This window comes from Odontesthes bonariensis, chromosome 10 (assembly GCF_027942865.1).
Source record: "Odontesthes bonariensis isolate fOdoBon6 chromosome 10, fOdoBon6.hap1, whole genome shotgun sequence".
Lineage (NCBI taxonomy): Eukaryota > Metazoa > Chordata > Actinopteri > Atheriniformes > Atherinopsidae > Odontesthes > Odontesthes bonariensis.
Window position 1 is genome coordinate 12008556 of NC_134515.1, and position 27593 is coordinate 12036148.

The 27593-nt window shown below is 41.3% G+C and overlaps 1 protein-coding gene across 1 annotated transcript in view; it reads right to left on the minus strand.

Annotated features, from left to right (window-relative positions):
• Window positions 1–27593, minus strand: part of cfap74 (cilia and flagella associated protein 74) — a 50036-nt gene that overhangs the window by 12400 nt on the left and 10043 nt on the right. The window contains exons 15-27 of the mRNA XM_075475601.1: window positions 23738–23804; window positions 23239–23328; window positions 22676–22837; window positions 22319–22442; window positions 21188–21282; window positions 19855–19977; window positions 19579–19700; window positions 14558–14686; window positions 7714–7801; window positions 4010–4183; window positions 3426–3559; window positions 3046–3322; window positions 1672–1806 (exon numbers count right to left, since the gene is read on the minus strand). Coding sequence (XP_075331716.1) covers window positions 1672–1806; window positions 3046–3322; window positions 3426–3559; window positions 4010–4183; window positions 7714–7801; window positions 14558–14686; window positions 19579–19700; window positions 19855–19977; window positions 21188–21282; window positions 22319–22442; window positions 22676–22837; window positions 23239–23328; window positions 23738–23804 — 1720 coding nt within the window. The remainder of the gene's footprint in view (window positions 1–1671; window positions 1807–3045; window positions 3323–3425; window positions 3560–4009; window positions 4184–7713; window positions 7802–14557; window positions 14687–19578; window positions 19701–19854; window positions 19978–21187; window positions 21283–22318; window positions 22443–22675; window positions 22838–23238; window positions 23329–23737; window positions 23805–27593) is intronic.

Here is a 27593-nt window from a genome sequence, read left to right on the forward strand (position 1 = left end):
ACAAAATATAAACATGCTGTGAGTTAAGACAGAGAAAGTGGCTACGGTCTGTATAAACAGTGGCATTGGGCCTCATGCAAGAACATTTTCGTATTTTTATTCTAAATTTCTCTTACTTTTTTCGTAAGAAGGTCTCGTACGAACACGCCACGTCAGATTCAACAAGCGCTCTTAACTTCGGAAAAAGTGTGTAAACGACCTGCGTAAATGATGAATCCCACTCATGGTATCTAAGTGCACGTGCACGAGGATAGCAGATTTGCATACTCCACGCCCTAAATTATACCATATAAGGGTACACTTCCTCTCTCCTGTGCCAGGAAGTGTTGAGTCATGAAAACGGCATCAAGGCGCAAAAAGAACAACTTTAGGGGCTCTGAGATTGAAGTTCTGCTTTCAGAGATCCAAAAAGGAAAATCTGTCACTTTTAGCAGTGTCAGCAGTGGAATTACGGGACCTGCTAAACCGAAGAAATGGGAAGCAATTAGGAGTGCTGATAATACCATGTCACCGAAATAAAAAAAAGAAATGGTTTGATATGAAAATGGCTTAAAAAAAAAACGTCTCGCCCTGGGCAGACGCTCGATGACTGCAACTAAAGCCGTGCAATCAGTTGTTGCCTCATCATGATGGCACTTTGATGGGGTGGTCCATGAGGGGGGTCTTCTGGCACCACAGCTTCTGGTCTGCCTGGGCTGGTTCAGGTGGAGACCCTCGTTCATGGCAATATTGCGCCATGAACGAGGTATGGAGACACACCCACCTGGCCTTCAGCTCACGGGTGTTTTGATGCGTATGTGTGTCTCGTGCTCCAATTATGATTGGCAGTCCAGCCACGGCATGAAAGTCCCTCTTAATTTGTACTTATTGGACAGCGGTGTATGGGAATTTGATGTACCATGGGGGATAAACCGATGAGAGCTTTGATGACCAAGGGGAGCGCACGACTCACAGAGGACTGGGACACACCCGATCTGTCTCCAATCTCCCTCTGAAAGCTTCCAGTGGCCAAAAATCCAAGGGTGGTGAGGACCTGGACGTGTGGTGGAATTGGGTTTGATCGGCGTGTTTCTCTCTGGAGTCGTGGCTCTAGGAAGCTGCATATGCAGCAGCACAGTCCTTGGGAATCTTAATCGCGATGTCAGCCATTCGTCTGTCTCCACACGGTCTCTTCCAAGAGCCTGACGCGCTAAGGCATCCAAAAGTAGCAAGACAGCCGCTGCGCTTCCCGTTACAGATTCAAATGAACCTTCAATTAGTGCACAATTTAAGTCAAACAGAATAATGTCAGCATCATTATGGGGTAAAATGTATGTTTATTTATGTTTTCTTCAAAGTAATTAAATATACAACCATTAGTCAAGCAAACTTGATTTGAATAACAGCGGACTATTTTACGAAACTCCTACGACAGGTCTGGATCACTCATAAATTCTGTTCGTACCTGAAAGAAAACGTAAAATATGAAAAGATTGGTGAATGCGCAAATTCTCTTAAATCACTCGTACGGACGATTTGAGAACAAATCTGTGCGTACGAACGGTTCTTGCATGAGGCCCAATGTTCTTAAATGAAAAAAAGAAAAATCAGTATGCTGCTGAGGAACTGTTCACATTTTAAAAGTCTGGCAAGAACAGAAGGTGATTGGTGTGGGTCGGTGTGCAGTTGTACCTCCTGTTTAGCCTGTCTGTTTCTCTCCAGCTCCTTCTCACGGAGCAGCTTGGCTCTGTGGAGGCGACGGAGTGCCTCCTCTTTGATCTCATGGTCCGAAAGTCTAGGTCTGAACATCACCTGGACCAGACATTTCTAGGATGGGGGAAATGGTAACACATACAAGTTCAATTTAAAGTTTTAAATGTTAAAACTGGATATTACTGAGTATCTCTTTCAAATGACTGCGTCTTTAACACCCCAACAGTTATTAATTTAAATCTCCTCTTCATTATCGGAAGCGGATGTTTAAATTAGTTTTGAGAGGTATCCGGCTTTGGGGTTTCTCCAGGGCGGAACGATTCAAGTGGACTGATGATAATCCCTCTGTTTCCTATTTGCAGACTATTTACTGGATTGCTCCCATTGGGCCTCTCTTTAACTGCAGAAAAAAACCTAATGTGAAATGAATTAATTGTTTTTATGGGCAGTGTCTGGATGAAAGTGGTCCGCCGCCAAATTAAACCACTCATAACAGAAAACTTTGCTGATTGTAAACATTTCTAAATATTAGAATTATGCTGCATACAATAAAATAAAAAGATTTTCTTTTGTTGCTGTTGGTTTGTGATGTGCTCTGGAAATAGTGCAGGGAAAAGAAGTGTGTCTACACTTCCATTAGGTGTCCAGTAGAGTGCCTCATTACACCACAGCAGCTATGATGGCTGTTTCCCTCACTGTATTCCACTGTAGTCATGATGTCCTCACTGCAGTTTATAATTATACATTTCCTTGCCTTCGGTTTGGTTTTCTTATTGTGTAAAATATCCAACACAACCTCACAATCTTAAGAAAATAAAGGCACAATAGATTACCCAAACCAGGTGGCTCAGATGGTGCCAAAAAACAGTTTATTATAGCACTTTTTTAAAGCTGAAGAGAGAAAAAAAACACAGTTGGTTTAAATCAATGCGGCAGGCGCTCACAAATTCTTAACTACAGCCCCTCTTATGGAGCCTTTCCAGTTGCATTTCAGAGTAGAAGAGAGTAGGACATCATAATCTTAAGAAATGGCCAGCAGTCCAGCTTTTCCTAGAATTTGTAACTGCATGTCATGGTCTTCATCAGCTAATGGAGGTTGAAGACCCCCACATGCACTTAAAAAGCTCTAGAATATAATTGAAATTTGATGTGGAAAAACAGACTTTGCCTGCAAGTTATAAATTTGTCCCCAAGCCTGATTAAGTCGTCACTTATTTCCAGTCAAAGCTCCTCCAGAGACACAGAACACGCAGTTGCTTCAGTCGTCCAGACAAGCAAACTGCATTTTGTGTGTAAAATCGATCAAGACCATCTCAAAACTCAGTGTAAACACAAGACAGATTTCTACCTCACCTCTCCAGGGAGAAGGCGTCCTGCAGAGGGAGTGATGCTGATGTCAGATGCCTCTGGTAGAGTGAAGCAGAACGACCGGGGAACCACAAGAGTCGTGTCGTCTTTGTCCACTGGACTGACTATCTGTTTGGACTGGTTACGGTTGGTTTGACGGTGGATCAGGTGAAATACGGCCGTGGACTGGTCTCCTACTGCTGTGGCCCCGAACTCAACCAGAGAATGAGAGAGCTCCAGCGGCGGTTGGACACCCACTGCTCGGCAAGACAGCAGAAAGTCTCTGATGACAAATGGACAACAGACGATTTATTTGTAAATGAGGTCCGTTCGTTAAATCAATAAACTTACGTGATACTTATTCCTGCTCTGTGGGGGATTATAACCTGTTTATTCCAGACTTGCAGCTGAGTTGGAATTGGTACTCTTTAGTTGTTTTGGCACTGAAAATCAGCTCGATCTCCAGGGTCTCTTGTGGGAGCAGAGTACCAAAGCCATCATTAGGCTGGACCTCTATAAACTGCGGGTTGAGACAAACGACACATTTAAACAAACTCATATTGCTCGAACTGAAGAACTGAAGATTTTGAAACTATTCATCACTGGCTTTTTTTCTGCATGCTATCCATTCACCGAACAACTCTTTTTTTAACACAGCAGCTTTTTGTTGGTTGTGGTGGAATCCACCATTTCCTGATGGGATTCAAGCTGCCCACTCAAGCAAGGTAGACTCACAAAAACATGCAATTAACCTCACTGATAGCAGTTTCTCTGATTAATGAATCAGATTCCAAATTCCAAATGATGGGAAACCTGCTAAATAAAAAGATAACTGAATCCCAAAGTTGTATTTTAGCCACTAAACGATAGTGTAGTGCAAATCTGAGGATATCTAGAAAGACAGCAATGTTCAGTTTTGTTCATAGTCACTTAACACGGATTAAGGTAGTCAAGGCTTTTTCTGTAATACCTCTGGAACACCCAAGAAGCCAAAGTCTTGAGGCAGGAGAGACCAATTGGTGAGGCGAACACTGCTCCTCACCGACTGGTAGATGGAGCAGCAGCCAAAGTCCACCTCAGTCTGGCTGAACTGCAGGTCTGTGGAGGTCACGATCGCCTGGACAGTGAAATGGGCAGACTGCACCTGAACACAACAAATTCATACAGTTTTATTTTTTCAAATGATCATTTTAGGTAAAGAAAGATCTGGTTTTTCATACATATTTGTTCATTTCCTTGCAGAGTGCAATAGAGTAGATTAGAGTAGATCAATGGAGTGTATCCCCATCATGATAAAGCTGTCCTGTGTGAACAGACTTGTAGGACACAAACTCACCAACTGTCCCATGAACTTGTATCGCTTTTCAGGTCTTAATCATACACTTTCTTATGTATTGAGGGTAGGCATACATTATAGACAAGGGGTTTCTTTTATCAGATCTGATCTCACCAATGTGAATATACACACTTGAAGTATCCACCAAATTCATGTATAACCTTTAGTCTTTCTAGACTAAATGGAGCAAAGCTTTCATGAGTAAAGTCATCACTCATCACTGGGCACCCAGGAGATGTGAGCGTGTGCAATCCAACCAAGAGCTCTGACTCAAAGTGACTTGTAGTAACTGAAATATCTCTATTTACCAGGGACACCCCCCCTCTTCCCCTGGCTGGTGTTCCTCGATATTTTTCTTATTTTCAACAAATCTCATGAAAATCCAACAATGTATCTCTCTTTACCATCTGAGGTCCCTATGCAGTCTGTATTACTCATCTCCAACCCCCCTGGGTTCTCCTGCATATATACATTCTAAAAAAAAAAAAACTTCAGAAGTATATTTATTTTTTACATCAGCTGGGGACTTCAGTGTATAGAGCAAATATTTCTCAAGCAGGAGTAAAGCAGTGCGTTTGGTGGAGACTATCTAAAGCAGGGGATTAAAACACGTTTTTGTGCTCTGGTGTTTATTTATGGCAGCAGATGATATGTTTGGAACAAACTCAAACTGCAACAGTGGAGCTCATCAACATGTTATTCAGACTTTTTTCCTCTTTGAGATGACGTCTTCTCGAGTCATGTCAGTGTTCAGCGGATGACCTTGTCTCTGCGTCCATGCTTTCCCGGCTGCTGTGGTGTCTGGTGATCATACTGGGTGTGTGTTTTCATGGTTAAATGCCAGGAGCTTAGGGTCTGGGGCTGGGGGCAACAGCTTTGGTGCTTCACAGGAACATCCTGGCCGTGTCTTTGGCTCCCCGTCATAGCCACACACACACACACACACACACACACGCACACACACACACACACACACACACACACACACACACACACACACACACACACACACACACACACACACACACACACACACACACACACACACACACACACCTCAATCCTCTCCTCCACTTGTCCTGGTAGAGACATGGACAAGTGGCTGGCCGGTTGAGGGAAAGGAAAGTGACAATTTGGCAGAAGGATGGACCAGATTTAGATTTCCTGAAAAAGAGTTCTGGCAAAAATGAAGCACAGATGTCTGAGCAGCTCCTGTGTTTTTTTTTTTTTTAAATGAAAAGCTGCTGCGTCCATATTTAAAAATTGTTAGTTGGAAATCAAGAATAGAATATTTAGATTTGAGCCTCTGGCGAGGGTTGAATTGCAAAGTGTGTCCTTGTAAATGTTTGAGCAGTAAAGTTAATGAACAGATGGTGGATAATTAAAAAGAGAAACCTCAGCACTTGACCCCAACAGTGAGGGGATCCGGTGGCTGTGCTGTGGGGGATATTTCACCGGTGTGGTTTGGATCCACTTGTCCCTTAAGAGGAAAGGGTCACTGCAAATCAGAATAAAGTGCTTTGACTGATCACCTTTATCCAATGATGGAACATTTTTAACCTGAAGGGGGGGGGGGAATTGATCTTGATGTTACAGCCTTCACAGTCACAAAATCTCAACTAACCAAAGGTCATCATCATCATCATCATCATCATCATCAAACGAGGGACTATCTTTTATGAATTGCATAGTATATGGAACATATTTCACTGTTTTCATCATTGTCTTATCTAAACAAATTTAGAACAAGTTACAAAACTTGTGAGTACTATGATTTGATATTGAGCTAAGTTTATTTTAGTCAAAGCAGAAAACAACAACTAGAGTTACAATTAAAGATAGGATCTGCACATTTGATGCCACAATCGCTCTACTATTCAGAAAAGAAACAAACTCAAAAACACACAGTGTGTTCATGTGAGTCTTCCAGTTAGAACTGTGGATTTGAAGCATCCCATCTGTGCTTGTTAACATCCTGGTATAAAAAACGTGGGCAAGCCCTTTTCCCAGTTTCTAGAAAAACACACAACTATAGTTGGAGTTTTAAAAGAAGCCGGACACAAAAGCATGAATATGCATAATCAGTCAAAAATTCGGACTCAACTATCCGTTCGCCCGTCCAAACTTTGCCGTAACTGCAGGTGCTGCTTTAACCCACTGATGAAAGAGAAAAGCAAACAGCAGCAGCAGTAAACCCTTCTCACTTTCTACAAAAGCTGGGAAATAGTGACCTGCTCAAGTCTGAGAATGGTAAGTGACATGATGCCACCACCACATCTGACACTGTCACATGAGTTTAAGTTTGCATCAAAGTCTGATTTGTGAATGTAGAGTTGATATAATGCAGCAAAAAGTTGACTAGATACTGACATGTATAATGTAAGTAGATACAGATGACACAAGTAGAGAAGTCAACAATGATTCCCAAGATGCATATTTAAAAAAGACCTACATAAAACTCCAAATGTACCATAACAGGATTGATTTGTTTTGTGCTTTTGAAATTTTCTTTTAATGTTTCCTTTGAGGTATTTTAATTTTTCATAATTTAAAGGACCTGTTACAGATGATCACGATTATTTCTTCATAAGTTAAGCATGCAAGAAAAAAAACGTGACATCCCATGCAAAAACAGGAAGTCAGCTTCTCATTCACAGACCGGGTGCTGGCGGTCACATGAAAGAAATGGGACACAGGAACATGCACATGCACACCAATCTTCTGGACCCGAGTCTGAGCCATTCAGCTGAGGTCGGACATGGAGGAAAATAAAACTATTGCCCACAATTAAGGAACTAATTCATCCTTAAGAATAAGAACGGCGACGACCTCGTTTAGCAGTGATTGCTTTGTTTTTCTGAAAAGTGAAAAAATAAGCTTCATGTGTTCTTGAACAAATAACACCTTTATTTTTTACAATTTTCTTTTCTTAACACCTTACGAATAAACTAACTAAATACCTCTCACAGGCTTCTTCTCTATTGCAGCGATGGCTGTGGCTCATTAACAGAACATCACAGAAGCATAAAGCACCTTTAGATTGTAGTAAAAGAGGAACATGCTCACATACAGTCACTGCAGGCCCAAAACAATATGGGCTGGCATTTATGCTTGGCTTATTTGGGCCCGTAGAGTAACTGGGCCTGGAGGGTGGGAGATAATTTTAGCTTGTTAGCAGCGAAATAGGTTACAACCTTCAGTGGCTCTGCCTCTGTTTGGGACAAAGTAGGACACAAGCACAGCACTGCACGGCAACTACGCCGTCTTCAAGACCACAGGAGTGTTTACTGAAAGATAAGTCTGACATGTATGCACCGTATAAAACTTACAATACCAACCTGGCCTGCTACTTGCACTTTAATAGGAACCTCCAGGACTCCTGTATCACTGTCAAAAAACTTCTCCGCATGTTTGGATAGTGAACGCCTGTGAGAGAGCAAACAGGGAGAAACAGTGTGATGACACAGAGTGCTTTCTAATAAAAGCAGCTTCATCCTCAGACTCAGAAACATTAAGGGTTGAAGACAAACACACATCTGGACAGTCAAAACCTATGAGCCGCTTTGGAACTTTTTAATGGAAGATGAAGACTCAGACCCTGAAGACCTATTTCTTTACTTTAACCCACGACTGCAGGATTGGCTAACCAGAGAAAGCAGAGGAGAGATAAAGAGTGCGCCTCCACACTACTGTAGGTTGTAGCCATGGTGATGAGAGACGTAAGTATGATTCAAAGAGGGCCAGTAGTCATGCACAGGCTTATGTAAAACTCCAATACCTCAATATCAGTGTCGAGAGCTGCTCTCATGATAACGTATACACTGGATCTATGTGTGTATGTATGATTCATTATCATATTAACAGATTCAAATGCAGTTTGTGCCTGATATCCACCTCTCACATCCTCCTCTTTCCTTTCCATTTCTTTCTCACCCGTCAGCTGTCCTCTCTGTTTTTCCCTCGTTATGTTCTTAATGCTCGTTGAAGGCTTGAGAGCTAAAGCTGTAAATGTCAGTGGTTTAAAGGCTTTCCTCATGCAGTGTGCGTGTTTTTAAGGCGCAAAAACAAAGTCTTGCCTTCTAACAGATCTGTCAGCTGGACAAGTTTGTGCTTCATATTTCACAGAAATCAATCATGCTGCCCGACGACAACAATGACTCAAAGCGAGAAAGGCCTCTTTTTCCACCAGTCAAAAGTTAAATCTCTGCAATTACAATTTTATTTGATTTTCTTTCTTGTCGTGGCTTGACCAATGAGCGCAGTGGGTGTATTTAAGGAAGCATTCCTGTTCGGCCTACTAATAGAATCGCTGCTGGAGCGTCACTCTTGAATTAGCTTGGCAGGGCAGAGTGGAAAAGCCTGGTGGGGCGTCACCAGGCCCATATGTTCAGGAGAATAGTCAGATCTGTCACTGTCCTGCACAGATTTACTGGCGCACTCTCCCTTATGATAGCCAGATTATCCACATTAATTCTCCTTTTTAGTCTTTAATGCTACTTTTTAGATTAGTGGAGGAAGAAGACAAGAAGACTGAAACGGTTTTCTGAACTTCATCTCGGGTGCAGTTCACCTAAAAGATCTGAACGAGGACGAATGTAACCTACTTGAAGCTTCCTCATGCACGTCCTTAAATAAAAGAAAAAAGAAAAAGAATGACCGAAGAGAAGGTGACTGATGGTAATCCATGCAAGAAAGTTAGAAAAAGTCTGAATAGTGCATCTTTTATATCCAATGGGAGAAGAACGTAATATTACTGTTGAAAAAAAAAATTAAAGATGAAAAGGATTTGAAAAACAAACAAAAAAAACAGATTAAGAGGCTATAGAATTTTTCACATTGGCAAAATGGATGGGTAAAAATGACAGGAAATGACTACGGTAAAAATAGTCAAAACCATTCGAACCAAACCAGTGATCATTTTGTTTGGTTTGCTTTCATGCAACTCCCTGTACCATCGAAGCGCCTGGTTCTGACAGCAGTAAAAAGCACTGGTGGAGCTGCTCAGTTTAATCTGTAGCAAATCGTCCTCGTAATCTCCCTTTTAGCAACCGGAACTGCCGGGGTTGGACCCACCGCATGCTCCTCAGAGATTACATCTAAAACCGCTCAGACAAGACATCCTATTCAAATGATCCTGTCATCAGGTTAACACAGAAACAAATTAAATAGATAAAAAAAAAAGGGGGGATTGCAGGACCAAGCCAACCAGATCACAGGCCAACAGAAATATAGCACACATGCTAATAGATGCAATCTGGCTTGGCTTTGTCCCCAATTTGGAAAATTATTAGTGGGAACATGATCCTCCTGCATGGTCAGTTACTGAAAACTGCCAATTACACTTTACCAAGCAACTGCTACTACGGATTTTATATCAGAATAGAAAAAAAAATCTAGAAAATATTTTTTAAGAATGCTGAGAGTATGACAGCATGACGTGACACTGAATAGCGATTAAATCTGATTGTGTCCTCTCTTAAAATGAGCAAGATTCCTCCGAGCTGAACGGGATTACAAACATGTGGGCCCTTACTCCTGATGTTGTAGCGACAGAATTATGTAGCGTGCAGAGCAATGCTGTGGTTATGTGAGGGAGAAGTGTGGGCCGGATGGTGACAAATAAAAGTGGAGGCAGACAGCCAGAAGAGGGATGAAGCGAGAGAAAGCTGCCGAGCGATGTGGGCAGGTTGAGCCCGATCCCTCAGAGCAGGAAGCAAGGATGCGCTCACCCTCTCCCAAAAGCCTGAGGAGGGAAGGCAGGACGCAAACACCTGTGTAAAGAACGAAAGCTATGAGTCATTTTACAATCCAGATTTAACAGTGTACGAGTGTGTGCGTGGATGTGACAGTGAGTGAAAGCAGTGCAGATAATGAGGATTTGGAAATCCAATCATGGGCTTCGGCTGGGAAAATTGGCAGTGTCATTTTAAATGACACACCACCACCGAATAAAACAAAAGCAAACCTAGCAGAAATCAACAGATTGGAAGGGCTGATCCAACCATGACAGAGATGACACATACAGGGACACAACCTGCTGTGCTGCTGGAAACATACTTATTATCTATTCCCAGTCTGAACTGGGATGATAGTCTTTAGGAAACATAAATAATTATTTCATTCTTTTCTGTTTATTTGTCTGATAACACTTCCCCTGACCCCAGTTTATTGTTTACTCAGTGTTATCACAACTACATATGCGAGCAGGTATGTCGTGTCAGGTCTTAGCAGGTCCACAACCCAGAGGGTATAATCTAATATAACTTACAGTCATTTTTCCTCAAACCCTCAAAGACTTTAACCTTTTAATCAGTATAAAGAAACACAGATGTCAGCTGAAACTGAACTGTTTTGCTTTGCTTTGCAGGACATCGATCAAATCTAAAAAGGTTTTTAATCATCGCTTATGTTTGTCTGAAGTCGTAACTAATCTTTTTACTGCCCGGTTGACATAGCTAACCTTAAAGTGATGAAGTATGTTGCCCGAGGAAATGTGCAAGCTGTGATCAATAAAAAATCTGATGATGTTTGAGTTCCATCTTCCAATAAATAGTAAAGCCTAAAGTTATTTATAGCCATGCAGAATGTCAATTATGATGTCTTTTCTTCAACCTGACAGTGGATCTGGCTGACAGTGAATTTGCTATAATAATGCACTATATTAAAAATGTTATAACACAATGTGATAATAATAGATTTAAATACGACATTTCCATTTTCTTTTCCTTTTACACTAAAAGTGGCACTTCTGAAATTGTTCAAACCTTTTCTCAGAGATGCGTTGCAAGGCTATCACAGACATCCAGATCACCTTATAATGGATAACAAATAATTGCCTTTTCCACGTCTCTCCAGGATTTTACGCTGCTCTTCTTTGGCAACACTCTCCAGGTCTTTGAGGTCTGAAGACTACCTTGCTGCCACAGATTCAGGTCTGTAATCTGGCTGGGCCACTTCAAATTGCTGATATTTTTCTTGTCCCCTCTTCTTCACCGCTTTAGCTGTATGTTTCGGCTCATTGTCTCGTTGGAAGGAGCTGCCAGAGACCAAGCTTCTCTGCAGACTGCCTGATGTTCTCAGCCAGAATCTTTACATGATCCTCTTTTCCAAAGATTTCACAAGATGAGAAGTTGTGTGCACAGAGACTTGGAGGAGGGAGAAATACTCAACGACAAAGACACCATTACTATAGTAAAGCATGGTGATGGGAATGTGATCCTTTGTTGTTTATTGTTTTTCCAGGCATCGACAAGGCAACGTTAAGAAAGTACACACCTCATGAGAAAAGAGGACTCAACTTTATCTAGTACACAAGGGTTGGACAGAATGTAAGTGTTGAAGAGGCTGTAGCTTTTTAGCTGATTAGCTCAATATTGCTAGTGTATCATTACCAAGTCACAGACCTTTACCAAGGCCAAACAAATGGCTCCACAAATATAAGTATACAAGCTGTATAGCTTGTATGTTGCCTTACTGATGTCACAACTCATACATTGCTATATTTCTTTGTTAACTTAAAAAAGAGCTTCTGTGCACCAGCTGCAATCTGTAGTACAGTTCCTTTACAGGCAAAGGAATCACTATAAAACAAAAACTATATAATGCAAACTCAATTTAGAACAGCAGCTCGGGCGCAGTTAAAATAATCCTGCCTTCAATGTACCAGCAGTTATTAATCCCCTAAAATCTCTGCTGTGTTACTAAACCTTTCAAAGTTTTGGCCACAAAAAAAAAAAAACCCTAATGGCCTTAAAACGGCTTGGGTAAAACTCTAAACCTTTTTCCTCAATCGTTTAATGAAGATCTATGAATATGCAAATCTACATTATACAGTCCACATACCCGCAGGAACACAGCTGAAAATGCTTTCCCCGTCTCCACAATGGTATGTTCTAACACTGGGGTAATTCAGCTGTAGACGTTTGAACCTCAAGAAGAGGGAACTAATTATACCAGGTCTGAGTGGAAGAGTGGTAATTAACAGTATTAGAAATGCAATATGCTCATAGCTCTCAGTGCGAGGATACGGGCTGTGGCCAGCTGAGGGCTCGGGGCCTACTGCAGCCGCCATGACCCAAGCCCTCGTCTGGCTGCAGCCCTGTGTCAACAGCAGCTCCACCAGTAGCTGACAGCCTCCAGCCCAGTGTGCTGAGAGACTCATAGCACGAGTGTTGGAACTATCAACAAGAGCGGGACAGGTTTGTGATTATTGGTTTAAGTGACATAACCTGGCAGTTTTGGGGTTGAATTTGCAAAGCTGCTGGCTGAAAACGAAGCTTGCAGACTGTCCTGTGGTGTTTTTCGTCATACTCTACCATGTCTCCAAATAAAGTGAATCCAATTCTGCTAAAGTATAATGTTTGGGTAAGATATGAAGGTTTAAAGGAATCTGATTTTGTGTCACACAGCCCAAAACTCATCATGTCAGGTTTGCCATCCTCTCAAAAAGCCCATCAAGTAGCTTCTCCACCTCGCTTCTGCAGTCTTCTCCACCTAGCTGTTACTGTATCAACTTCTCCTCATTGCTAGCTGGCTTCTCATTTCATCAGTTCCTCGCAGCACATGCAAATCAGCTGCAAGAACGAACGGGGTGTCTGGACTCTCTTTTCTGAGACTGCTTTGTAGATTCAAAGCAGAAATCTGCAGCCACAGCACCGATGGCCCTCCTGATTGCTCATAAAAAGTCTGGTAAAATATCTTATGGACATGTTTACATGTTTAAAATTGGATTCTTATTGGAGAGGGACTTTAACTATGTGAATTTAATGAATCATATTTAACACAACTGGTGATCTAACTTACAAGATAACAAGTTGAACTGGAATTCGTATTAAAGACCGACTGTATTACCAGTGACAGCACAGGAAACTAGGTCTGGTGTCTAAGGTTATGTAAGCAATAAAAGGGCCAGCGTGAAAACAGTGATGGTGGTGGATGCAGAGAGGGAGGAGAGAAGTCTGATAATAACACAGAGCGGCAGAATGAACACAGCATTAGAGGAGAAGTGAAGGAGCAGAGATAGAGTGAGAAACCCAAAGTGAAAAAAGTATAGTTAAGCTCAGAGGTGAGAAGCCAAGAAAAAGAGAAGTATGTGAGAGAGAGAGTGGGAGAGGACAGCGGAGAAGTGAAAGAAACCCAGAGAGAAAACGTGTGATACAGGGTGAGAAGGGAGGGGGTGGAAGCTGTAGTTGTGTTAGTGCCTGTGAACGATGCACCATCTCTGCAGCGGCACGAGAAAAGCTGTACTCTAATCCTCGCATTAAAACCTCTGCTGATTCAGTACGGCAGATTACTGACATTTTTGTGCTTTCCTCTAATGTCCCTCCACTGTCCGATGACCAGTGCAATGCCCCGAACATTTTTTTTAATATGTAAAGACAATGCACTCCTCCTTTTCCCACATACATCAGCCCAGCTATCAATGCACAAATCTGTTGAACTGTGATCTGAGAAAAAAAAGGAGGGTGAGCAGGAGAATACGAGTGCCCACGCAGAGGTTTTACATACTGCACGCCTCTCATATTCGCCCTGGGGGTCCCCTGTCCGCTCTCCGTGGCATTCAAACCGTAGTTCATCTCCTGCCTCTCTGTCTAAATATAGAGCCTGAATCGCTGTTGAAATAATTACCAGGTACTTCAAAGTCATTAGACACCATTGTGAGAAGCGTTCATGTACCTGTGCTCTGAGTGCAACTCTTATACCCACCGGCTGCCGACTGGATACAAAAGGTTGCTTTTTGTAACTTTGTGAGGCAGCGCAGCTTCCTCCCATCAAAAAGGGAAGCTATCACACAACCACAGTTGCACACTAGTAACCCATCACAGCCAGTATGACTAAATTAAAAAATAGACATAAACATGGGCCTATTTTTGTATCTTTGGCCACTATTTTGTTGGTTATAGTTGAGATCTGAGAGAACAGCAACAACTACAACAAAGCTTGTTTGGAAAAAAACGCAAATTGACAAACGGTAGCCAGATTATCAACTTTATCTAAAAGTAGAGATCTTCACTTTTAGCTTTTCCTGAGCCTGGGAGCTGACTGCACTGTCTCTTTTGGAGTGAAATGATTTGCACTTTCAGTGAAGGTCAACAGAATCTTAACAAGCTCTGTTTGCAATAAGATTATCAATGCTCCAGTGATTCCATTATCATTGCATCCTCAGTGTGTGTCCTTCCTTACCTTGGCATGAACTTCAGTTGGGCATTAAAGCTTGATTGAGCCTGGATGAAGCCAGTCTTTGGTAGAATCTCCATGTGTTTCCTCATCTCTTGGCATACATCAAAGGTCAGTCTCAAAGCTGTGTTGGCTCTGTTTTGCAGGAGGTAAAGTTTCATTTGCAAAATACAAACATGCACATGTTGTGTGTTCATGTAATAAAGAATTAATCCAGGACAGTCAATGTATTAATGTTAACATATTCATATGCTACTGGCACTGATATTTACTGGTAAAAATAATCAGGAATAAACTAAGATAACAGCAAAAACTACGTAACCCAGGCATTCTAATTAAAGTACATCAAAGGACAAAAGTACTACTGCCACAACGGATAAAAGACTTTTGTTTGAGTGACACCATTATAACGGTATAACCTCAAATCCACATCATTTAAGTGGCCTAATTTCCAGGAGCTCAAACAGATGTTTGAGCGTGTGTCTGCACGCCTCAGTTATAGCTGAAGCTTGTGATATAAATGGCTCTTCACTTTGGGAATTCCCAGACACATCCAACCACAGCCCACACCTTTAAAAACTATAAAGAGAAGAGCTGAAAAGAACTGTTTACTGAAGGTGAGATGCTACATTTAGTTGTGCTCACTTCCATCTTCAAAGACAAACAGATGAGAAACGAGAAAGAGACGGCCACACAGACTGAGGGACCCTTCTTTTTTCTCTTTAATCCCCCTCTACATCGAAATGCCCCATTTTAAAGTGAGGTCAACCAGATGGTTGCTTCCCTGAGGCAAGAACTCACAGGAACACTTGGGGGATGAATGATAACCTTCAAATCACTCTTGGAAGAATATTCATGGATACACAATCATTTTGGGCATTTTGGCATTTTAATTAGCAGGGGCCTGAAGCCCATCCTGTAGTTTTTACTGGTGGACTGTGACCAGTTTTATTTCTGAACCAACGTTTTGTCATTTTGCAGCATTGTGGCGCTGATCACACTGGAGTTATCGTCTGATTTCTTAAAGTTAAAGAAGATTCAAACAAAAACAACTCACAGACACCGCGTAACACTACCAGCCAAAAACGTATATATCCTTTCTGTCTTTGGCTGTTTTTCATAGTTGAGACTCAGCCACTTACTTTAAATTAAGAAAACTATTAATGCTGCGGCACACACTGACATTGTGGATAGTAGAGTCTTGAAAATGTAGGTAACAGTTTTAAAGGAGTCTCTCTCCTGTTTCAATATTGCAAAAGCCCCGGAACAAAGCAAGGTCCATGGTAACATGGTTGCCCCACTTTAGTGTGAAAAATCTACCCCACCAGTCGTTAAACGCACACATCAATGGTTGACCACAATAATATTCTTTCATCGTTCTCCTGCAGTCAAGTAAAAGAAAAAAATTAATAAAAAAGCTGAACTAGCCCTCCAAGAATGGGCGTGACCTCTGGTTTTAACAATACTGAAAACGATGTGGAAGAAATGCTGATGGCAAAAGCTTTAACGTTTCCTCTTATCTTTAGTCTGGCATTTTTACAGCCTCATTCATGAGCTGCCTGTTAAAGCACAGCACACGATTTCACACTACATAAATATCAACGGACCTTTTCTGAGCCTAGATTACCTGTCTGGCTTCCAAGGCAGGGTTCTCAAAACAAGGAACAGAGACTATGACGTTGATAAAAAAAAAGATGGTTGCAGATATGGCTCCAGCTCAGATGGATGGTGGGGCCCACACCACAATTACAACAACCACCACAGGAGCAAAGGACAATGTTGGGGTGACATTTGGAGGGATTTGATGTGCGATAAAAAAAAAAAATAATAAATTGAAGAGAAGTTGCTTGTGCAGAGTGTACATACAGAGCAGAATTAAAGAGTGCCTGACTTTCTTTAACCCATTGAGGCCGGGAAAGCATTGCCGCATTTCTACCTTTAAAGCCGGGGGCGCTGTTGCGTTATTCTACCTTTAAGGCCGGGAAAGCGTACACGTCTTTTTTCATGTATAAGGTTGTTTTGCACCAATTATTGACCTCTGCGCCAATTAAATGCATTATAATAGACACGTGAGAGTGTCGTCATGTTCCTCGTGTCATTGTTTTGAAGTTAAGTTACATCGAAAAAAAAAAAAAAAAAGTTCAGTTTCATCAAACCAAGCATGGAGGACTTTCAGTGGGAAGACATTTCAGACGGGAGCGATTGTGAGGAGTTTCTTGGTTTTGATGATGCTGAAGAACGTGCTGACCCAATTGATGGATATTTATGGCCAGCACATATGTTTGAGGATGATTTTGAAGGGTTTGAATGTGAGTGAAAGACTGACAATTACCACCGTAATCGACGGAGAGATTTCAACCGCACACCAGGGGTGAAAGTCGATTTACCTGCAGATGCTCACCGTTGCAGGCATTTAATCATATTTTTACTGAGGAGCTTTGGGCGCATCTCGTTTCCGAGACGAATAGATACAGTGACCAGGTACTTCAGACTCCAGCTCGAGCAAAGATGGCAAGGTGGTCACACGTAACTGTGCCGGAGATGAAAACGTTTATTGGAATGTGTATGGGCTCCTTGTGCTGCCAGTACGAAGAGACTGGCGATAAAATAAATAGATAAATAAATCATTTAAATATAAAATTAAATTTTATTTTATTACTGTTTTTTTAATTGAAAATATTGCTGTTCCTGCACTTTACTTTTTACATTTTCTATTTTCGTGAAGGTGTATGTAAATAAACTCAATTTCCAAAGAAAGCCTCTATCTGCTACAGAGGCTGAGAAATCAATCATTTAGTAGGTGTTGACACAATTGCTGAATTTCCAGAAAAACTTCAGGTTTTAGGGGGTCTTTCTGAAATCGCCCATAGGTTTTACAGGCATTCTTTTCCAGGCGTCTTAGGCCTAAATGGGTTAAGCAGCCAGGGCGGCTGTGGTTGTGTTCTCCAGATGTACACCAAATCCCCACGAGATGCCAAGGCCTAAATGGCAAGCGCTCGAAGCAAGTATCACCACAATGCATCATTGTCCAAGTGGCATAACAAATATTTCTAAAAAATCTCAAACAAGAGATTGTCAGCATTTGTGGATCTAGTTTTTCAAAATTAAAATCAAAGTAGATCAAAGTAGAAAATCAACAGCACACGCATCACATTCTTCAGTCCAAACAACACAGGGCTCAGGCTGCATCAGAATGAGTTATAGCTGGCACGGTACACAGTAAGCAGAGAGAAAGCAAAGGACAGAATGCTTTGTGACAGAAAAAAGCCGGTTGCTTGTGTCTTTGTGGCTTGAGTTTGGGCAGGGATGCTCAACCACCCCCCCAGCAGGTGCCCGGGAAGGAGGGCTTAAAAGTCCAGGCTAAGCGTTTGAAATATGAAAAATAAAATCTCTGCCAAGAGTGTTCAGAATATTCCAATCTCTGGCTCACATGCAAAAAAAGTCAAAAACTGCATATCTTAAAACCTCTTAAAAATACTTTCAATTAGTAGGAGTGATAATCAAATCACTGGCACGAAGGCAGGACAGATGCATTCAATCATGCTTTTGTGTCGTTCTTTCAAAACGTCTGTCACACACTGAAGGGGACTTGTGGGATATCTATCTATTCATAGAAAAAAGTGACAAATTGTGTGATGAAAGGAGCAGTTCTCTCATTGTTTTTCCCCCAAAAGCCTGCCAAGCTATTTTGTGCTCACATCATTGTCTTGGAGGCAGGGTGACATATTGCGTGCTTTCCTGGTCCAAGCATTAGCACTCCTTTCCTTGAAAAGCTGCAGTTCACACTGACACTGTCATCGTCATGTTGTCACATGTGCTGGTGTGCCAGCGCACCAGATGGCAGTTGTCACAAATCCCCTCCCCACCAAATACATGCACTCCCTGCCCCACATGATGTGACACAATGACTGGCTAGGTGATGACCAGACTCCTGCAAATTATATCGCCCTTGGTGGATTCTCAACCTTTGGTATGCGTTATAATGCATCACATCCGTGATCAGAAAGGATTTGCTTTCGCTCTGTGCTGCTGTACATTATAGATCAAAGAGGCCCGTGGGGATGGGAGATTACCACTTGGTCCCTTACATCATCCTTTGTTTATAAACATTTATCAGCTGCATCTCTATTTTTTGCATCCACATATTCGTTGAATATCTTAATGCGCTCCTTGGCTCTAAGGATGGTTGGAGAGTTTAATGTTGGGCTGAAAAGCAGTGCCTGTCAGTTTAAGGGATTTCCGTGAAACTGTCTGTTTTGGCAGCGGCTGAGTCTGTGAAGGAGTTTTAGTTTTGCTTTCAGCAGATAAACCAGCACGCTACATCAGCAATCCGTGCCACCTTCCAAACTCTATTTTAAGGATGTTTCCAAGCATGACAACAAATGAAACTGAAATATAAGGTAGCATTCATTTATGCAGTCATCTAATTGGATGTGGGTTTTATACAGACTCTCAAATAATACAACTTTAAGACATGATTAATTTCTTTTTGTTTGACAGTAATTGTGAAGATACATTATATAAATCATATTCAGCCTTTTAGGTTCTTAGGATCGTGTGATGCCTTTTTTGTCTCATTTTCATACATTTGACCAATCAAATGGATATTAGTTTCTACAATAACATTTTCCAGTTTTTAAGGTTTATCTTTTTTTATGGGAATTGTTCTGTGAACACTTGTATGTCTAACTAAGAGTTTTGTGTGATACAGTATATGCTGCACAGGCTTTTTGTGTAGTTTTATATGTTCTAACATTTGTCAAACTGCATTTGCTAATGCAGTATGGCCCTCCATAGTCATCTTTGTCTCATTAAGTGAGTTACATTTATTATTGCTCTTTAAAAGAACTTTAAAAAAGTCTGCTCTCAATTTATACAGTTAAGCGATCGCTTGCATCCTAGTTTACTTCAGTGTTTGAAGAGCCTAAACTCGACATCTTTTAAATGTTTTTATGTAATGATGATTTTATTTTTTATTGTATGTAAAACTGCAGTGTGGTGTTTGTTTAAAAAGCTTTGGGACCCACCTGCTTTGGACCACGATACTGTCTTGATAAAGGCGGTCAAACATGCAGATCTTCAGATCGATGCTGGGCTGAACTACATACACAGGGATGCTGACTGCCACACCTCTCACCTGGACGGATATCTGTTTGGATCAGTTCACAGTCACAGAGATTAAACATAAAATGTGATCAATGACGAAAAAACCCAAATCAGATTGACTCTGTAAACCTTTCAAAACTAAAACAACAATCTTGTCTTTTACCCATGGCATGAACCGCATTACTAACATATCTTACCGGCTCGGTGTTTATATCAGAGAATTTGATGTGGAACTCCCATTTGGTCTCCCCTGGAATGGTTGGATTGAATACAACCTCTAGTTTGACGCTCTCAAAGGGTCCAATCTCCCCTTCTCTCACCTAAACATAAATACATCAAACAGGAAACATTTAGTTTCTAAATAAATTGGTTCCTCTAAGAGACAACGCCAAGGGTTATTTACAGCGGTGCAAAACACAGTTGTCATCGAGCTTCATTCGGTGCACCCATGACACAGTTTAGCTGCACAATCTTGCTCGATGACACAAAAAAGAAAGCTGAAATCACTGTGGTGCAGGTGTGCAATGTAACACTGCATGCCATCAAACCACAAGGAAAGGCTGTGTGCTCCTCCAGGACCATCAATGTGTTGAGAGCAATCCCAAAAACGAAAGAGAGGAGTAAGCCATCGATGCAGCAAGTGACTCAATATTGCGGGACCATTTTTGTTTGATGGATAATCTACCATTTAAGACGCCAGCCTTCAACCTCTCAGTGCGCACATATCAGTCAAAGTTAGAGCAATCGAGCCGAAGGCATTCAGACACACGCAACACACACAGCCGCAAGCGCAGAGGGAAAGGTGATGCACCATTAGTCCCCCACTAGGGAGATGTAATGACCCCTGAACAACTCCACAGCTTCACATAGGCCACAAGGCACAAACAGCATCATTACAAAAACACAAGAGGCAGACAGTTGTCATGGAACACAATCTTTGCACCCAGAATCTGTTATAGTCTAGTGGACGGACCACTTGAAACACTTGAGACAAAAGAAGTGTAGAAATACATTACATTTTGAAATTTTTGTCATAAGATGCTTTTTTAAAGGAGAGCAAAACCTCCTGTTTCTCACAAGGCCAAAGCCTTTGATCGAGCATCACCCTTCAGTAAAAATAATCTACAATACTGGGCCAACTGACCTAAATAAACATATTTTACTGTAGTCTCCTCTGGTCTTTCTTCCTGTAAGACTACTCACAAGACAAATTGATCTTATTTTACTAAGAATGGACAAATATTCATTAATATATCCAGTCAAATGCTTTATTCTAGGACAACTTTGATTGATCCAAAGCAGCTGAACACACCAGCTACAATTATTACAAATTGTTTACATATTCATGTACAGCTTCACACAGTCCATGTCACATGGACATTATAATCTCCGCAAGGGCCCCTAAGAAGACAGCCACCGTGTCAAATCTGAGATAGGTAACAGCGACTAGTCAGTATATAGTGTAGGCTACAATGTGTTGGTCTTATTCTAGGACGTCGCTAAGAGTTTAAAGTGGGATCCAACACTTACATGTCCAAGTCTAATGTCACTGGAGTCTGAGGGGGTCTTGTCTACCTGGGTGTCCACATCTGAGGACAAACAAGCCTCAGGAGCAGCTTCTGGATCTATCACAAAACACACAGTGACAGAGAATCAGATGGCACTAAATCTGATTATACATCATTACAATGCTTTGTGGTAGTTTATTAAGCTCTATGGGAGCACCCTGCTTAGCAGAATACATCCCAGCGAGACACAACTTCTAGTGGGTAGTGGCTTGATGAAATTGTATAAAATAACCAAAGTTTGTCTTTTCTTCCCACTGGGAGTATGAATGCTAAGATGTTGAGAATATTGTGTAAATATGAGTGACAAATGAGCAGACAGACCATTAAATTAGACCATTAAAGCACCACTTCCTCCTCTTGAGAAAAATCTGATAATCAGAACCATGGCATGCAAAATACGACATGAAATATTAAAAGCAACATAAGCTGCCTAAACATTTGTTCAATATCTGAGGGCCTTGTCCTACAACAGTGAATGAAACATAGACATAGCCACAGAAAATCTCAAAAGCCAGCTGAGCAGAGGCAAAAGAATGAACAGCTTATCAAAGCATCAGTGGCGGAAAGTGCTGAGCGCAGCGATGAAGACTTCAGATGTGAGAGAAGGTGAACCTCCACTTTTTGTGTGTGCGCTTTGATTTTTTTGTTCTTGGAAGGACCAAATGTCCTCACAGGAACAGAAAGATGAGGAGATATTACAACTGTGTCCTTAAAACTGTGTTCAAATTCAACTAATATGCGACATGATGATGTATTTAGGAACGGCAGTGCTTTATATGCTGCTGGACTTTACCTGTTAACCACCTTATCTAATGGGTGAGCCTGTTATTGGCCTTAAGTTAAGGCCAACAAGTATAGTTGTGCAGGTCATAAAGACAATTCTGAAACATGTGATTATTTTGGCCTGATAATGACATCAGATGAAAGTTAAATCACTTCACATGAATTTGAATCACTTAACATTTACCATGTTGGCCAAACTACCAGCTTTGAGGAGTGCTTCTTCACACTGGTTTCAGATAGAGTCCTTACAGAGCTTTAGTTCTGGCTAAAAACTGTTGTTTAATGCATATACAGGGTACAGCAGTGTTACCAGTAGGCTCTTGCTGTGATGCCCCAGGGAGCTCCGGACTCTGTTGCTTTGGTTGAACTTCTCCAGCATCCGTAGAAGCAGAGCTCCTCTGGGTGTTAGACGTTGTGTTTTCACTGCATGTCTCCTGTTAGCCAAAATCTCACACTCATTTATTTGATCTTATACATCATAGATTAGAAGGGCATCTTGAGACTTATTTCAAATAAAACATCAAAAAGCATCAAAGAATAAATGTAAATATTTATGTTATAAAACTGTATTTTTGTTCCTCTAAATTTTTCCCCAAAGGGCATTAAAAACGGAGCAACTCTTGAGGTTCAGATTGCCGTCTCTTTGCTGGCAGAGACTGGCACAGACCTGGGATGGCACCTGGACGTGGCTAGTTTCTGGACTGAGACATGTTGAGGTGTCCAGGCTGAAGAAGCTGGCCAGTGCTCCCTTGTTGGTCAAGGTGATGGTCCGTGAAATAGTCTGGCCCACAACGTGCGAACCGAAGTCAAACTGGCTGTCAACCTCTGGCTAGAGAAAGAATATATTCATGTGCACTAATTAGCAAGCACTATCGAGCTGCTAGCTCATTTACATAGTTTTGCATACATTTATACATAAAATGATTAAATGATACATTGAAACACTGAGCATAATAAGACTATTATGTCGACTTAGTGGGATGGAAAAGATGCAGTAAGATTAAGTGTCTAATTTGATCATTATTGCGTCTTTACATCATTAGTGGCCTAAAACTAGACGTACTTTTTGGTGACATGGATGGTATTTGACAATAACATGTATAAGGTAGTTAAATATAAAGAAAAAGACGAAGGGAAACCATAAGAGAAAACTGAAAGCAGACAAATTAAACTTGTATTCAAGAGTAATGCCAACTAGTTTTTCTGTAGGTTGTATTACACTCTACTCACGCTGCATTTCTTTATGGTGCATCTGACAGGCACAGAGAAAGGACCCACTGCCGATGCAAATTGGATCTCCCCTTCCAAGTCCTCGTTGATCTACAGGGATGAGGCAACAGCACAATTTGTTGCCAGGAATCCAAAATTTAGGTCTTACATTTTAATCAGACTGAATGAAATGTGCAGGAAAAAATAAAGAGTGGGGCACCAAACAGGATGTGTGGGGTTTTTCACCGTGCAACCAAATCTTAGATGAAACAACGTCTCTTCAAGGAAAATCTCAGCATTTTGGGAAATACATTTACATGTACTTTTACATCACTTTTATATGGCATTATTCCAGAGTTCATTGTTGGTTAGACTCGAATTTCCAGCTGATATCAGACAGCAGTCTTAAACCTATCTAGACCTAATGCATATGAGAACAACCTAGGGCCACGTTTAATGGGGAACTCAGGTCTTAATAGGTGAACTGTAGATGCAGACAAAGAGTGGTGAGAGTACTAACCATAGGCTGGAAAATAGCCTGCATTTCACAGGACATCCCAGTAGATAAGGAACCACGAGGTTCAAAGCTGAAACAGAAGTCACAATAAGACATGATGTGACGGATTGCAATGCAAGTGGCTTTAAAATGCTTAGGACACCGTATAATACTGTACAACTATATGAATATAGAAGAAGTATGGAACACAATATAAAGACTATGAAGGGTAAAGTATGACAGTAATAACATAATACAGGAAATGAAGAAGGCTTGAAACATACTTGGTGTAAAAGCAACAATAGTATACATTTTATCCAAGAAAAAAAATCAGCATCTTCAGACAAAACACTGAGGAAAGAAGACAGAGCCGAGGTTAAAAGGCAACCTGATACTCAGTTTGCATGCTATAGACTACAAAGTAAAGATAAAAGGCACTTCTACATGTGAAAGCACTGCCATGTGGAACAGAATGGCAGGTTCATACTTCCTACTCTGTCACAATATGAACCCTACACAAACGCAAATGCCTTTTTCCCAGATGAGCAAAGAAACATTAGGGCTGCGAGCTATTTCAGGGCAACATGTGTAACTCAGAGTATGTTTATTCCAAACTTAACGTTGCCTCGAGGAGCTTGATAACTCGCCAACGATCAATATAGATATAGCAGAAAGGCAGCCAGAGAAGCAGAGAGGATTCTCAAAATTCAACCAAAGAAGTTAGAGATGCAACCATGAGCATCATTAGGAGGCAGCAACAGAGGCTGTCTTCTTCCTTGTTGTTAGTAGTGGCACAAAGAGAAATTTTGAACCATGCATACAAAGGACTTCAAACTTTGTGACATATCAGCAATATTAATATTGTAGTTTTATATTTGTTAACATACAATACGTTTGAAAGATGGACACGAAAATGAATACAATATAAGCTGCGTATAAGGTTTTCTAGCAACCCACCTGATAGCATTTATTGCATTTTCAAGTTGTATGTCAGTTATTTTGTTAAGATTTTACCCAAACACGTTAAAATGGTGACATTTTACACCCAATTTATGCTACGCCTAAACTTTAAAATGTCAAAGAGAGACGTGTGCTTTAATGTTAGATGGCTGGAGGAAATTATAATGAAATACCAAAGCTGCATAATCCCTCAGACTTGAAAATTCCTTCGATAAACAATGAAATCTGAATATAAATATATCCATCCAAATACATTTCCATCACAGTAGGTCTGCTTTAAGCCAGTTATTTGAAGTTGTTGGTCCAGCTGCAGGGTGAAGAAGTCGTGGGCGGGCTACCTGAAGCTAACCACTGTGATCTGGAAGTGTATGAAAGAATCCCACCTGGCTGGAAAAAAATCTGCTGGTAATTGGAAAAGTCACATTGCACCATCATCAGAATTTTGTTTTTCCTTTTGGCAAAATTCTTTATCAGTACTACTGCTCTTTCCTAGCTTCAAGACAGGTGGCATAAAAGACGTGTAAAGGAAAATAGAGCAGTTCACTTGGGATTAAATGCTGAGTGCTGAAAGCCTGCCACAGCCCTATATAAACTGCTGCAAATGAGGCCATTCTCTACAGAGCGTCCGCTGCAGAGGACTGAAATCGTGGTTACAGTATCACTGACTGTACTGTGTGTACAATTAAACATTCCATATGCTCCCCATTGGTTCCTCCTACAGTAAATCAATAAGCACCCTCTGTTCATAGTTGAGTTCAGAGCTTACACACCCTTACACTTGTACTCTTGCCACTGTACATATTCCATATTTGAAAGATAATTGTCACTCTAAATATTTGTTAGTAGCCACAACTGAAGAACATTTTTCCTTAGTCTTTGTGCAGATTCTGGTATTCAGTGTGAATGTTGCGTTACCACCAAGTTCATACAGCATTTCATTAACATTAGTAAAGAATAAGGAGCACATACAGAATGTTAAACTATACAGTGAGTTCCAGATGACGATTAATTAGACGATTAGTCTGTAAACCTGTGTTTGAAGTGTACTGTTCACTGACCGGTACTTGTTTGTGACATATTAAGTAATCCAAGAGGCAACATGATAGCCAAGACTTCACTGAACCTTGGCTTAGTGCCTTAAAAACGAGTAATACATAATCAGATATCATACAGCCCTTTTAGACTTTTTTCATACTTAGACAAATATAAACACAGTCATTGTCCGAAACTGGAATATGGCGGTTTGGCTACTGGATCCAAACTTAAACAGCACAATTTTGCTCAAATATAAATTAAATGTACTGGCTTCACCCAAACAAGACACACACCCACACACGCTAACACTCACTCTCAGGGACAATTTAGAGTCACCAATTAACCGAACATGCATGTTTTTGGAGAGCTGGAGGAAGCCAGAGGACCCGGAGAGAACCCACGCATATACGGGTAAATATGCAAACTCCACACAGAAAAGCCCAGCCAGGAGTTGAACCTGGAAACCTCTTGCTGTGAGGCGACGGTGCGAACCACCACACCAACAGCCGTGCAGCCCATTACTCAAAATGTAAAAAACTAATTTAAGTGTAAAAATATGATTAATTAGTGTTTAGAGATGCATCATTAGTGGTTTTGTGTGGTGTCTCAGGCTTCAGTCCAGCTGTTAGTGAGTGTCGCAAAACAGTTTTAATTAGCTGCTGCTGCATCAGTATTATAGCTCTTTTTGACTTTTATGTTCATTAGCTGTACATGATTAGACTTTAGGAAGTAAAGTTCCAACTTGTGGAGATCTCTGTAAGTATATAAGATAACATAAACAATACAAACATCACAGTAGGACTTTGAGGTGTCTCTTAACTTCGTGTATTCTTTGAACAATTCTTAGGGTGTTAGCTCAGCCAGTCATTTACGAGACATTAACAAGCCAAGAAGTGCCAATGAACACAACATCAACACAATGGCTTCTCACCAGGTCTGGTAAGCCCAGGCTGTCGTAGCTTTTGTTTCAGTAGTGAAAAATTACAGCAGAGCCCACTCTGGCACAAATGCACCTACACTGTGAAGGGGGGTGTGGGGGAAGAGGAAGCCATTTTTAGAAATGAAGGGGGCGTACAGGGAACCGTGGGCTGGTGTGAAAAAACCCAGTGTGTTCCCGGTTCATGTCTCTCTCTCTCTCTCTCGCCTGCTGTGCAAATGTTTTTTTGCTGGGTGAGCCATAAAAAGTTTCCAGTTGTCACGACTGATCTCAATATTGAGGTTCTGAATGTGTCACCAAGCCAGCGTTTCACACACCAGAGACAGTGAAGAGGACAATGTGGGTTGTACAGCAGGTGAATTCGTTTGTCAGTGTGTTTTGACATATTCCCTGATATCAAACGGTGAATTCTGACACCGCTTGTAAATGATCCTGGTGCAGTTTGTGGTTGTTACAGCATAACATTAAAAGGAGCACTGTGAGAACATTATATTAAACTTCGTATTTTCTAAAAGAAATACACTGTTTAATGTGAGATGCAAGGGAGCAGAGGATTGTGAAACACAGCACGGTATCTGTGCATTCACAAATTTGGTATGGAAGTGCGTGTTTGATCCATGTGAGGACTAGAAGGTGATATGTTCAGACAAGTGGTCGCGCATCAAGGCTCAAGAACAGCACCAGTAGTTTCCAGCTGACCCTGCTGTAGCCTGTGAGACTCTTCACTCAGTCGGGCAGAAAGAGGAGAGAGGAGAGGAAACTACATCAAGTCATAGGAGAGCTGATAGGAAAGTGATACACAGTGAGTGACCTGGAGAGCAATGCATCTCTGCTCGGCCTGTGGGCTGCTGGCAGGCACAGAGAGAGGAGAAAGAAGAGACATCGGCTGACTCATTGAGCTGAGGGGAGCTGTGCGCGTGGGGATCCAAGCTGGCATCCATATGTGGG